The 14031-nt window shown below is 42.2% G+C and overlaps 1 protein-coding gene across 1 annotated transcript in view; it reads right to left on the bottom strand.

Moving 5' to 3' along the window:
• Positions 1-14031, bottom strand: part of LOC143296965 (uncharacterized) — a 67816-nt gene that overhangs the window by 31628 nt on the left and 22157 nt on the right. Inside the window, exons 13-21 of the mRNA XM_076609036.1 lie at positions 13330-13562; positions 11002-11172; positions 10279-10425; positions 8853-8999; positions 7582-7779; positions 6371-6517; positions 3204-3380; positions 1567-1646; positions 641-752 (exon numbers count right to left, since the gene is read on the bottom strand). Of these exons, the coding sequence (XP_076465151.1) occupies positions 641-752; positions 1567-1646; positions 3204-3380; positions 6371-6517; positions 7582-7779; positions 8853-8999; positions 10279-10425; positions 11002-11172; positions 13330-13562 (1412 nt within the window). The remainder of the gene's footprint in view (positions 1-640; positions 753-1566; positions 1647-3203; positions 3381-6370; positions 6518-7581; positions 7780-8852; positions 9000-10278; positions 10426-11001; positions 11173-13329; positions 13563-14031) is intronic.

Below are 14031 nucleotides of genomic sequence, written 5' to 3' on the forward strand. Positions count from 1 at the left end.
CAGGCCCTTTAGACAGTGTAGATTTTTAATATCTTTCTGACATCAACACTTTCTTAAACTAAAATTCTGCCTCAGACAGCACTGTTTTTTGTTTGTTTGTTTTTGTTTTGTGTTTGGTTGTTGTTGTTGTTTTTAGTATCATTTTAAACATCTCAACAATTCAAGCACAGCTTGAAGACAATGATAAAGGATCAAAATCCCCTATTACACATTCACTCTACTTTTCGATTTTTATCACAGAAACAAAATACAGAAAGTTTTTAGCAATTGTATTGTATTGTAATGTATTGTATTGTACTGTATTGTATTGTCTTGCCTAACTGCTCTCCCAAGGGAGAATATTGTATTGTACTGTACTGTACTGTACTGTATTGTATTGTATTGTATTGTATTGTATTGTATTACTTTTTCTCAAAAACTCTTGCTGCTCTCCCAAGGGAGAGCATGTCATCACAGTGCAACACCAATCTTTTTTTGGAGGGTGGATGGGGGGAGTGGGGGGTGTCTTTTTTTTCTGTCTGCAAGTGTTTGTTTTTCAGCAGAATTTTGTTGGGAACAATCTTTTAGCTACTGTACACAAGAAAAAAAAAGGTTCATTGACTGTATCTCAACTGACGCCACCCTGTTCTCTTATCCTTACCTTGTGGACTAGCTCTCTGGTGAGACGACCGACATCTTCCTTGCTGCGGGCTTGAGTGGAGAGCAATGCTGTCACCCTGTTCTCCAGGTGGCGGGCCTGGGTGTCCTGTCGACTGGAAACGACACAAGAGTGAGTGCAACAGTAGTCAGGATGTAAATAAAACATGCTGAAAAGAACAATCAGTCAAATCTACTTTTATGATATTGTGTAAGAACAATCAGTCAAATCTTTATTTATGGTATAACGTAAGACCAATCAGTCAAATCTACATTTATGGTATAACGTAAGAAAAATCAGTCAAATCTACATCAGAACAGTCAGTCAAATCTACATTTGTGGTATAATGTAAGAAGACTCAGTCAAATCAACATTAGAACAACCAGTCATATCTACATTTATGGTATAACGTAAGAACAATCAGTCAAATCTACATTTATGGTATAACGTAAGAACAATCAGTCAAATCTACATAAGAACAATCAGTCAAATCCACTTTTATGAAATAATATAAGAACAATCAGTCAGATCCACATCAGAACAATCAGTCAAATTTACTTTCATGACATAAAGTAAGAACAGTCAGTCAAATCCATTTTTATGATATAAGAACAATCAGTCAAATCCACTTTTACGATATACAGCAGCTTCAAGTATCAGTTAAGGAGGAGCCAAAGTGAGCAGACTGCTTCACTAGTGGCAGGATCTACATGTGATTTCATTTCTCACAAGTCTGGTTATGAAATCTTTATTAAAAAAAAAAAAATGTAACAATGATATTTTCTGACTAATTCACTTTGCTTTGGATCAGATTGTCTCTCTCCCTCTCCCCCACCCCCCACCCCCCGGACTCTCCACCCCCCACCCCCCTCCTCTCTCTCTCTCTTTCTTTCTGTGTCTGTGGATGAAAACCATCTGTTGTGTCATACCTGATCTTGTCATTCAACATGCTGACTTCTTTGTCCTTCTCTCCTGTGAGCAGTCGTAAAGTGTGAAGCTCTGCCAAGACCTGTCACACACACACACACAAGGACACACACACACACACACACACACACACACACACACACACACACACAAGGACACACACACACACACACACACACACAAGGACACACACACACACACAAGGACCCACACACACGTATACGCACACGCACACACATACACACACTTTTATGTTCAAATCCATCAAATTTGATTATATAAATCATGCAAATCATTCCCACAGGAAAACAAAAAAACATGTCATATTGGTCTACAAAATATAACAAGCAATTTGAATCTGCTTATGATAAGAAATGTTTTATAACTGATGAAACAGAAAAATAAATGAGCGTTTTCAAGAGTAACCTCACAAAAAAAAAGCATTCAAACACAATGCATGTGTAGGAGATCCCAATCCACCCAACCATCCACCCACTCATGTAGAGACATTTTATTGCTGTGTCATCAAGATGAATTTCTTCATGTTCTTAACAGAAGATTTATTCCTAACTAACATGCAGTGTTAATCGCTGCTTCACAGAATGAACTATTCCTTATTATCATACCATGTTAATCACTGCATCACAGAATGAACTATTCCTAACTACCACGCAATGTTAACCACTGCTTCACAGATATGAACTATTCCTGATTACCATGCAATGTTAATCACTACTTCACAGAATGAACTATTCTAACTACCATGCAATGTTAATCACTACTTCACAGAATGAACTATTCCTAACTACCACGCAATGTTAATCACTACTTCACAGAATGAACTATTCCTAACTACCATGCAATGTTAATCACTACTTCACAGAATGAACTATTCCTAACTACCATGCAATGTTAATCACTGCTTCACAGAATGAACTATTCCTAACTACCACGCAATGTTAATCACTACTTCACAGAATGAACTATTCCTAACTACCATGCAATGTTAATCACTGCTTCACAGATATGAACTATTCCTAACTACCATGCAATGTTAATCACTGCTTCACAGAATGAACTATTCCTAACTACCACACAATGTTAATCACTGCTTCACAGGTATGAACTATTCATAATTCCTAACTACCACACAATGTTAACCACTGCTTCAAAGAATGAACCATTCCTAACTACCATGCAATGTTAATCACTGCTTCACAGAGTGAACTATTCCTACTATGCAATGTTAATCACTGCTTCACAGGTATGAACTATTCCTAACTACCACTGCAGTGTTCATCACTGCTTCACAGAAATACCAAAACCATATACAGAACATGTCTTTAACCAAATGAACCTTTCCATTATAAAAATCAAAACAAAAAAATAAAAACACAAAATACACATACAAAAAAAAAAAAATCTTGGGAAACGCAAACATACCTTTAAACGTAAGTATGCAAACAAACCAAGAGTTGAAAAAAAAATTATGAAACTAATTTTTTACAAAAAAAAAAAAAACACAAAAAAAAATCCATGTTCTAAGTGAGCCAGCTGCCTGAAATCACTGTGTTAAGCCAACAGAGCAGTGCCCTGCGCGACGTGTGACGTGCGACGAGCAACAAACAACACTAATCACCTTGGGCCCGTCGTCCGGCGTGAGCTGGGCGTACTGTGTGGCAAAGTCACCATGCTTTCTCCGGGCCTCCAGCTCAAACTTGTGCAGCACTTCCTGCAGCCGGGACCCCATCTTCACCAGGTGCTCCTCCGCCTGCTGGTGCTCCTCCCTCAGGCTGCCGTGCTCCTGGGTCAGCGTCTGTCTCACACACACACACACACACACCATCATGTCGCCTCCAGTCAGGGCACACAGCTGGCCTTGCTGATAACGTCAGTAACATCACACCAGTCACACCACAGGCCTTACTGATAACGTCAGTAACATCACACCAGTCAGGACACACCAGTCACACCACAGGCCTTACTGATAACGTCAGTAACATCACACCAGTCACACCACAGGCCTTACTGATAACGTCAGTAACATCACACCAGTCAGTCACACCACAGGACTTACTGATAACGTCAGTAACATCTCACCAGTCACACCACAGAACTTACTGATAACGTCAGTAACATCACACCAGTCAGTCACACCACAGGCCTTACTGATAACGTCAGTAACATCACACCAGTCACACCACAGGCCTTACTGATAACGTCAGTAACATCACACCAGTCAGTCAAACCACAGGTCTTGCTGATAACGTCATTAACATCACACCAGTTAACACCACAGGCCTTACTGATAACATCAGTAACATCACATCAGTCACACCACAGGCCTTACTGATAACGACAGTAACATCACATCAGTCACACCACAGGCCTTACTGATAACATCAGTAACATCACATCAGTCACACCACAGGACTTACTGATAACGTCATTAACATCACACCAGTTACACCACAGGCCTTACTGATAACATCATTAACATCACACCAGTCACACCACAGGCCTTACTGATAACGTCAGTAACATCACACCAGACAAACCACAGGCCTTACTGATAATGTCAGTAACATCACACCAGTTACACCACAGGCCTTACTGATAACGTCAGTAACATCACACCAGTTACACAACAGACCTTGCTGATAACACCAGTAACATCACACCAGTCACACTACATGCCTTGCTGATAACGTCAGTAACATCACACCAGTCACACCACAGGCCTTACTGATAATGTCAGTAACATCACACCGGTCAGTCACACCACAGGCCTTGCTGATAACGTCAGTAACATCACACCAGTCAGTCACACCACAGGCCTTACTGATAACGTCAGTAACATCACACCAGTCACACCACAGGCCTTACTGATAACGTCAGTAACATCACACCGGTCAGTCACACCACAGGCCTTACTGATAACGTCAGTAACATCACACCAGTCACACCACAGGCCTTACTGATAACATCAGTAACATCACACCAGTGATAACGTCAGTAACATCACACCAGTCACACCACAGGCCTTACTGATAACATCAGTAACATCACACCAGTCACACCACAGGCCTTACTGATAACGTCAGTAACATCACACCGGTCAGTCACACCACAGGCCTTACTGATAACGTCAGTAACATCACAACAGTCATCACCACTCAGGTCAAAACACAGGCATTAATATCAATTCATAAAGCACCTTTCTATGCAAAACATGTGCTACACAATGTAAAAACCTGATGCGTAAAACAAGTATTTAAACAATAAAACAAAACAAAAAAACCGACATGTATAACTCTGCACAGACATGAATCTCACAAATCATCACACACTGATAAGATCAATAAAATGTCATAAATCAACACCTGTTGATATTGTCAATAAAGTCTCACCCATTATCTGCATTTAGGTCAAAAACACAGGCCTTATTGATCACAAATGTCAACAGGAGCAATAGCCAAGTGGTTAAAGCTTTGGACTTTCAATCTCTGGGTCCCAGGTTCAAATCTCGGTAACAGCACCTGGTGCGTAAAGGGTGGAGATTTTTCTTATCTCCCAGGTCAACATATGTGCAGACCTGCTAGTGCCTGAACCCCCTTCACATGCATACGCAAGCAGAAGATCAAATACGCACATTAAAGACCCTGTAATCCATGTCAACGTTCGGTGGGTTATGGAAACAAGAACATACCCAGCATGCACACCCCCGAAAGAGTATGGCTGCCTACATGGCGGCATAAAAACTGTCATACACATAAAAGCCCACTTATGTACATATGAATGAATGTGGGAGTTGCAGCCCACGAACGCAGCAGAAGAAGATCACAAATTTCAAATCTTCACAAATTTCCCTTTCAAGGAGGCGTCATAAGCGTGCAGACTGATCCATGTAAACTTCACCACAGCTGCTTTTGATAAAATCAGAACGAGCAGATGCCTGACCTCCACACAGTGGGTTGATCAAGTCTTGAGAGATATCAAATATGGCCAGCAGCATTAGAAAAATAATGGAGCAACGTTTCAAACAAAAGGAAGAGGCCACATATGTATTCAACTAAAACAAAATGATTACATCTCATACATGTAATGCAGATAAATCTTAGATACTTCCAGCCATCACCAGCAGAGAGCAGCAAGGAAGTAACACCACTGGAACAGTACAGAGGATCAAATCAAATTATAGCGCTTTGAGCCTCGCCGACCACTAGGAACACCATCTCAAGGCTATCACCACTTTAGCATCTATCTCAAGCCAAGGGTTAAAAAAAAAAAATTAAATAAAAACTGATCACAGCTTCAATCTTTTCACTCAAAGTTTCTTTTTAATTCCCAGAGTTAAAAAAAAAAAAAGCAGACGACAAGGCAGTTCAAAAACAACGGGAGCAATAGCCGAATGATTAAAGCATTGGACTTTCAAACTGAGGATCCCGGGTTCAAATCTCGATAAAGGCGCCTGGTGGGTAAAGGCTGGGGATTTTTCCGGTCTCCAAGGTCAACATATGTGCAGACTTGCTTGTGCCTGAACCCCCTTCATGTGTATATGCACACAGATGATCAAATATGCACGCTAAAGATCCTGTAATCCATGTCAGCGTTCCGTGGGTTATAGAAACAAGAACATACCCAGCATGCACACCCCTGAAAACGGAGTATAACTGCTTACAATGCGGGGTAAAAACAGTCATACACGTTAAAGCCCACTCATGTACATTTGAGTGAACGTGGGAGTTGCAGCCCACGAACGAAGAAGAAGAAGAAAAACCACAACAATACATCTTCTGTGCTGACCTCCAGATCCTGCTGAAGGGAGGCTGTCTTTGTGTTCAGCTGGCAGGACAGGGCCTGGGCCTGAACCAGCTCCTCCCTGACCTTGACCTGCTCCTGCTGCTGGGTCTCCCTCTCCTCCTGAAGGCTGCACACCTCGCCTGTCGTGCTCTGGGGGTGCACAGGGAACAGGACAACAGCTGGGATGGTCAGGTTTTGTAGTATGTGTGGATCAGACAGAGAGATAGACAGACAGAGAGACAGACAGAAAGAAAGACACAGAGACAGACAGACAAACAGACAGTATGTGTATGTGCAAGTGCATGTTTATGTGAGTGCATGTTTGTGTGAGAGACTGTGTGAGAGCAAGTGTGGTATGAAACAGTGTGCATGTGAGTGTGAGAGAGAGTGAGAGTGTGATTAAGAAATAAAAGTGAGAGAGACAGTGAGAGAGTAGGAGAGTGAGTGAGGAAGACAGAGTGAGTGTGAGTGTTTGTGTGTGTGTATGAGAGAGAGAGAGAGAGAGAGAGAGAGAGAGAGAGAGAGAGAGAGAGAGAGAGAAAATATGAGCGTAAGTATGTGTGTGTTTCATACTTGTATGAAAGTATTCTGTGCCTGCATGTGTTTGTGCATGTATACATATGAACCCGTGTGTATGTACACATTAGAATACAAGCACACTCCTCTGTGCATGTGTACATGATGGAATAAAAACAGTGAAAAGGAGACAGAGAAAGGAGAGAAAGTGGGGGTGGGGTGGGGGGTAACTATAAAAAAATTTTTTTTTAAACAAGCACAAAAACAACATCGACTGACAGAGATAGAAATGCGTGTGTGTGTGTGTGAGCGCGCACGCATTTCTATCTCTGTCAGTCGATGTTGTTTTTGTGCTCACACACACACACACACTCTCTCTCACAAAAGAATACACTGAAAGACAAAACACACTTGCACACACAGAAAACACGCCAACAAGGATTTTAAAAAAAAAAAAAAAAAAAAAAACTCCACAGTAAAACCATCACAACAAAACAAAGAAAAAAGAACACCCGAAAACACACACACACACACATTTTTTTTTTTTTTATTGAGGAGAGAGAAACAGGGAAAGTAGTGATGATTTAAGGCATGGGTGGGGTGGGGGAGATGATGGATTTTCGTCTAAAATCACAAATGTGGATAGACGTTAAGCAAAAGAACAAATGAACACAACAATTACACACACACACACATACCCTCAGTTCCGACTTGAGCCGAGCCATGTCCGTGTCCATTTCATGCAGTCGCAGTTCCAGGACCGTTTCAGACTGACCTCCGCTGGTCCCGTTGGCCATCTCCCCATGCCCAGCTTTACCTGGCTGCTGACCCACTCGATCCTCCAGGGCCCCGCGGTGCTCCCTCTCATGCTTCAGCTCCATTTGCAGCACCTGCAGCTGTTCAAACAGGGAGTTTGTGACCAAGATGTTGACGTGTGTCAGTTAAGAAATATGTATTCATATGTTTCGCTTTGTTTGAAAGTATGCAATGTAAAATGTTAACAAAAAAATGTTATTTGAAAAAAAAAAAAATTTCAAGAAAAAGATAGTGATGAAATGATGATACTGTTGAAATAAAAAATGTGTTCAAATGAGAGAATAGATGAATGCATATCCATACATATATATGTACACAGACACACACATGGGGGTGTTTCTATCGAGGTGTGTTTATACCTGGGGGCGTTTCTACCTGGGAGTGTTTCTACACAGGAACATTTCTACCTGGGAGTGTTTCTACAAAGGAACGTTTCTACCTGGGAGTGATTCTACACAGGAATGTTTCCACCTGAGAGTGTTTCTACATGAGGGTGTTTTTGTATTTGTATTTGCATTTCTCTTTTTATCACAACAGATTTCTCTGTAAGAAATTTGGGCTCCTCTCCCCAGGGAGAGCGCGTCACTGCACTACAGCGCACCCACTTTTTTGTATTTTTTCCTGCCTGCAGTTTTATTTGTTTTTCCTATCAAAGTGGATTTTTCTACAGAATTTTGCAAGGAACAACCCTTTTGTTGGCGTTGGTTCTTTTACGTGCGTTAAGAGCATGCTGCACACAGGACCTTGGTTTATTGTCCCATCCAAATGACTAGCATCCAGACTACCACTCAAGGTCTAGTGGAGGGGGAGAAGATATCAGCGGCTGAGCCGTGATTTGAACCAGTGCGCTCAGATTCTCTCGCTTCCTAGGCGGAGGTGTTACCTCTAGGCCATCACTCCACAGTGATTGTACCTGGGAGGGCTTCTACCAGGAAGTACTTCAACATGGGGGTGTTTCCACAAAGGAGTGTTTCTATCTGACAGTGTTTGTACTTCAGAGCGTTTCTACAAGGGAGTGTTTCTACATGGGAGTGTTTCTACAGGGGCATCTTTCTACCTGGAAGTGTTCCTACCTGGAAGTGTTTTTACATGGAAGTCTTCCTGCCTGGGAGTGTTTCTACAAGGGAGTGTTTCTACAAGGGAGTGTCTCTACCTGGGAGTGTTTGTGGCTGAGGGAGAGGTTGGCAGCGTCCAGACGTGTCTTGACCAGTGTGAGCTGTTCCAGCAGCTCCGACTTCTTGTCGGTGATGGTGTCGATGATCTCCCCCTTGTCCTGAATTTCTGCCTCCGCCTCCTCCACCTGTCATCACACACGCTGGCTGTGCTGATGGTGTGGTCACTGTTTTTTTGTGGGTGATAATAAGGTATAGATTTTAGAATATATATATATATATATATATATATATATATATGTTATTGCTTGAATAAGTGTTGATTTATGCATATGCTCACAGCTTCAAGCACTTATACGTATCAATACTTAATGCGTTTGTCTAAGACCTCATTACCAAACAGCTTTACCTTAACGGCAAAAACCAATGTCATTAATCCAATTTGATACCATGCAATCATAAAAAATTCATACTCACAAAATCTCCTTCATATGTATACACATAAATTGATATTTACACACAAGCACCTGCACCTATACAACCCCCCCCCCACACACACACACACAACACACCCCACCCCACACACACACACAACCAACAAAAATGTTCAGTGGTTACTTTCATAAGAAATGTATCAACTAGCACTGGATTAGATCATGTTTGGAAAAATCAGTTCACTTTTAGTGTTAAAAGATTAAAGTATGCTATATCCAAGAAGCTTGTAATTGAATATGTAAAATTTTGGAAACAGAAATAAAAGAGTTCATCTGAATTAGAATTTTACAAAAATGCTTTGACAAATTATAAAACTGAACCATATTTGAAAAATATAGCGAATAGACAACACAGGAAAACACTGACTATGTTACGAATCAGCACCCATGACTTACAAATCGAACAGGGAAGATATAAAACTACACTGAAAAAGAAAAGACTGTATGATACCTGTAACAGTTTAGAAGATGCAATTCACCTTTTAGACAATTGTGTAAAATACAATACATACAGACACAGATTCCTAATCAATATATGTCGTCCAAATGCCAAGCCTAGTGAATTGATCCTTCTAACAGAATTACAGCCAAGGTTGGCAAAATTTGTTCATGAATGTTTCTCTCCTTAATATGTGTCTTATAAACTTTAAGCTTTTATGACAATAAATAGCATTCTATCCTATTCTATTCACACACACACACACAAATAGTGCACACATGTCCAATATATTCACTTACTTTACACTCACAATCCATGTATTATCAGATAAATGTTGTGCTGGTTTATTGCAAGTGTTGGACGCAAATGCACACACACAAACCCCAACCACACCATCCTTAAAGAACAATCACTCAGACACAGACCTGGACTTGCAAGATGGGCTTGCAGCCACCCTCTGTACACATCCACACACACACACCCACACCCACACCCACACACAGACACACACACACACCGACACCCCCCCCACACCTGTGCCTGCAAGGCGGAGGCAGCCTCTCTCTGCAGCACCAGCTGATGCTGTGCCGTGTCCAGCTCCACCTCCACCTGCCGCAGCTGGGACGTCAGCGACATCACCTGCATCTCCTTCTCCTCCAGCTCCCCCTCCAACATCGCCATCTGGACAAAACAGAGCCACTGATTTCTGTCAAGGCTGAAGAGTTTGTGCCATGCATCCAGGGTCCACTTGAGGTGGGCCCCTTCCCTGGTGGGATGGGACTGCAAGGACAGCATGCTGCTGGGAGGGTCTTAAAGCCCCACACCCCCAACAACCACCACCATCTCCCTCCAACACTTACAACTATTTAGCATTTAAAAAAACAACTGTTTACTCCATTTTTCTTCAATACGAACCCTGAAGTCTAAAACTCTTTCAATATGTATACATTTTTCTTTTTTAATTGAAATTACATTTCAATAGATATCAATTGTATGAACAAAAATACTCTTCAGAAACTATTCATTCCTTCACATTTTTTTTTTTTCAATGCCGCTGTTGATTTTTCACATGTGTCTTAATACCAAAACAAAGTAAAACAAAAGGTTCAGTTTTATTTTGAAATGCCAAAATGCCCATACACAAATCTTTTCAATACGGAAATACCTCCCCCCCAACCCTCCTACCCCCCCTCCCCAAACTGCCCCACCAATCCAAACCTCTCCTAACAATTCACCGTCACCCTTCTCCCACTGTACCTTGGCCTCTTTGCCCTCCTCCCTGGCGGCGCCCTGCTTGGCCTGCCTGGCCTTCACCAGCTGCAACTGTCGCTGTGCCTCCTCCACCTCCCCCTCCAGCCTCTGCTTGTCCCGCTGAAGGCTCTCCGCCCGCTGCTGGGCCCCTTTCTTCTCCTGCTCCGCCTCCACCAGCTGACAGGGAAACAATACATCTTTATGCATTCATTTGGAAATCAATCATGCATCCACAGGCTCGTCACTCACCCAACACAATATCTCAGCCCATAGCTGAGTCCAGTGCACACATGCACACACACACACGAACACAACGTGACAAAGGTTGGACCAAAAAATCGAAAAGCTGCATATCAAAAGCAAAATACATACACACAAGCAATACATGACACCAGCTTCACTTCCACATGCACCCCTAATCACGCTCCCCTCCACACACACACACACACACTCACACATACAGTGTTTTTAACATAATATACATAATAAGAAACATATTTTCACTATAGGTTTCGCATCTATAAAAACTTCATAATTTGTTAAAACCACCAGCTGACAGGGAAACAATAGGTTATACCTCCACCAGCTGACAGGGAAACAATGGTTATACCTCCACCAGCTGACAGGGAAACAATGGTTATACCTCCACCAGCTGACAGGGAAACAATGGTTATAAATCCACCAGCTGACAGGGAAACAATGGTTATACATCCACCAGCTGACAGGGAAACAATGGTTATACCTCCATCAGCTAACAGGGAAACAATGGTTATACCTCCACCAGCTCACAGGGAAAGAATGGTTATACCTCCACCAGCTGACAGGGAAACAATGGTTTTAAGGGAAAAAATTGTTATAAATCCACCAGCTGACAGGGAAACAATGGTTATACATCCACCAGCTGACAGGGAAACAATTGTTATAAATCCACCAGCTGACAGGGAAACAATGGGTTATACCTCCACCAGCTGACAGGGAAACAATGGGTTATACCTCCACCAGCTAACAGTGAAACAATGGTTATACATCCACCAGCTGACAGGGAAACAATTGTTATAAATCCACCAGCTGACAGGGAAACAATGGTTATACCTCCACCAGCTGACAGGGAAACAATGGTTATACCTCCACCAGCTGACAGGGAAACAATGGCTAATACCTCCACCAGCTAACAGGAAAACTATGGGTTATACCTCCACCAGCTAACAGGGAAACTATGGGTTATACCTCCACCAACTGACAGGGAAACAATGGCTAATACCTCCACCAACTGACAGGGAAACAATTGTTATAAATCCACCAGCCGACAGAGAAACAATGGTTATACATCCACCAGCTGACAGGGAAACAATGGTTATACCTCCACCAACTGACAGGGAAACAATGGTTATACCTCCACCAGCTGACAGGGAAACAATGGCTAATACCTCCACCAGCTAACAGGAAAACTATGGGTTATATACCTCCACCAGCTAACAGGGAAACTATGGGTTATACCTCCACCAACTGACAGGGAAACAATGGCTAATACCTCCACCAACTGACAGGGAAACAATGGGTTATACTTCCATCAGCTAAAAGGGAAACTATGGGTTATACATCCATCAGCTAACAGGGAAACTATGGGTTATACCTCGACCAGCTGACAGGGAAACAATGGCTAATACCTCCACCAGCTGACAGGAAAACTACGGGTTATACCTCAACCAACTAACAGTGAAACAATGGGTTATACCTCCATCAGCTAGCAGGGAAACAATGGTTTAATGCTGATAGTGAAACAATGAGTTAGGAAAACAAAGGGTTGATCATTGAGAATGTTTGCAAGCTAGAAATCGGTTAACCACTGGAAACATTTGCAAGGGGGACATTTGCATGTCAGGAATAGGTATGCCACTGGGAATATATACATGCTAGGAAAATAAAGGGTTAAACTGTGGGAACGTTTACTGGGCATGTTATGAACTACCCATCAGGAATTTGCATAAGATATGGTAAGAACTGCTATTGGGTACACCAAAAGCATATTACCAACTAAAGAAGCGACTCTGAGACATACAGAAAATTGAATCTGCTTAACTACTGAAAGCAAGAGCTGGGTGAAGACAGTCTCCACGTCAACATCCACCAGTATCATTACCAAGACATGTACACTGTAAGTCAGACGTTTCCAGGGTCTTTACTAACTCAAATGTATGCCTTGTAAACATGCATTATCTCAATAAACAGAACTCCCAACACTCTAAGAATACCATTTTGAGAAAAAAAAAGAAAAAAGAAAAAAAGATATGATCGAAAAGAAAAAAAGATATGATCAAAGCCAAAACTGCTAACCTCACTAGAAAGGTTTTCAACCTTCTCCCTCAGGAAGGCCGTCTCCTCGCCCTGAGACCGCTGGGCCTGAGCTGCCTTGAGTTCAGAGAAGGCCTCTTCCAGGGCAATGTCTCGTGCGGTCACCTGGGCCCTGAGTGTGTCCATCTCCATCTCCAGCGCCTTGTTCTTGCGGAGCAGCTGCGAGGACCGTGACTCCAGTGTCTGGATCTCCATCTGGAGAGACTCCAGCTGGGCTGTCAGGAAGAGAAAGATGGCGTTGTACTGTACTGCACTGCCCTTTTGTCACAAAAGATTTCTCTGTGTGAAATTCAGGCTGCTCTCCCCAGGGAAAGTGCATTGCAACTGTAAAAGCACCACCCTTTTTTTCTTTTTTCTGCCTTAAGTGCATCTGTTTTCCTATTAAAGCAGATTTTTCTACAGAATTTTGACAGCAGTAACCCTCTTCTTGTGGTGGGTTCTTTTATGTGCGCTAAGTGCATGCTGCACAAGGAGGGGCAGAAAATACTGATAAGTGTGGGATTCGAACATGCGTGCTCAGATTCTGTCATTTCTTAGGGGGACACGTTACCAGTAAGCCACCACTCTCCACTACTGGTCAGTGTTGGAATGATTCTGAATCATTCACACAAACTGGTCTCAGAGACTGATTGTTTCATTTGTGTACTAGGGTGTGAGTTTATACACATTGGCAGATAAATAGTT

Source organism: Babylonia areolata, chromosome 22 (assembly GCF_041734735.1).
Source record: "Babylonia areolata isolate BAREFJ2019XMU chromosome 22, ASM4173473v1, whole genome shotgun sequence".
In the NCBI taxonomy this organism is placed as follows: Eukaryota; Metazoa; Mollusca; class Gastropoda; order Neogastropoda; family Buccinidae; genus Babylonia; species Babylonia areolata.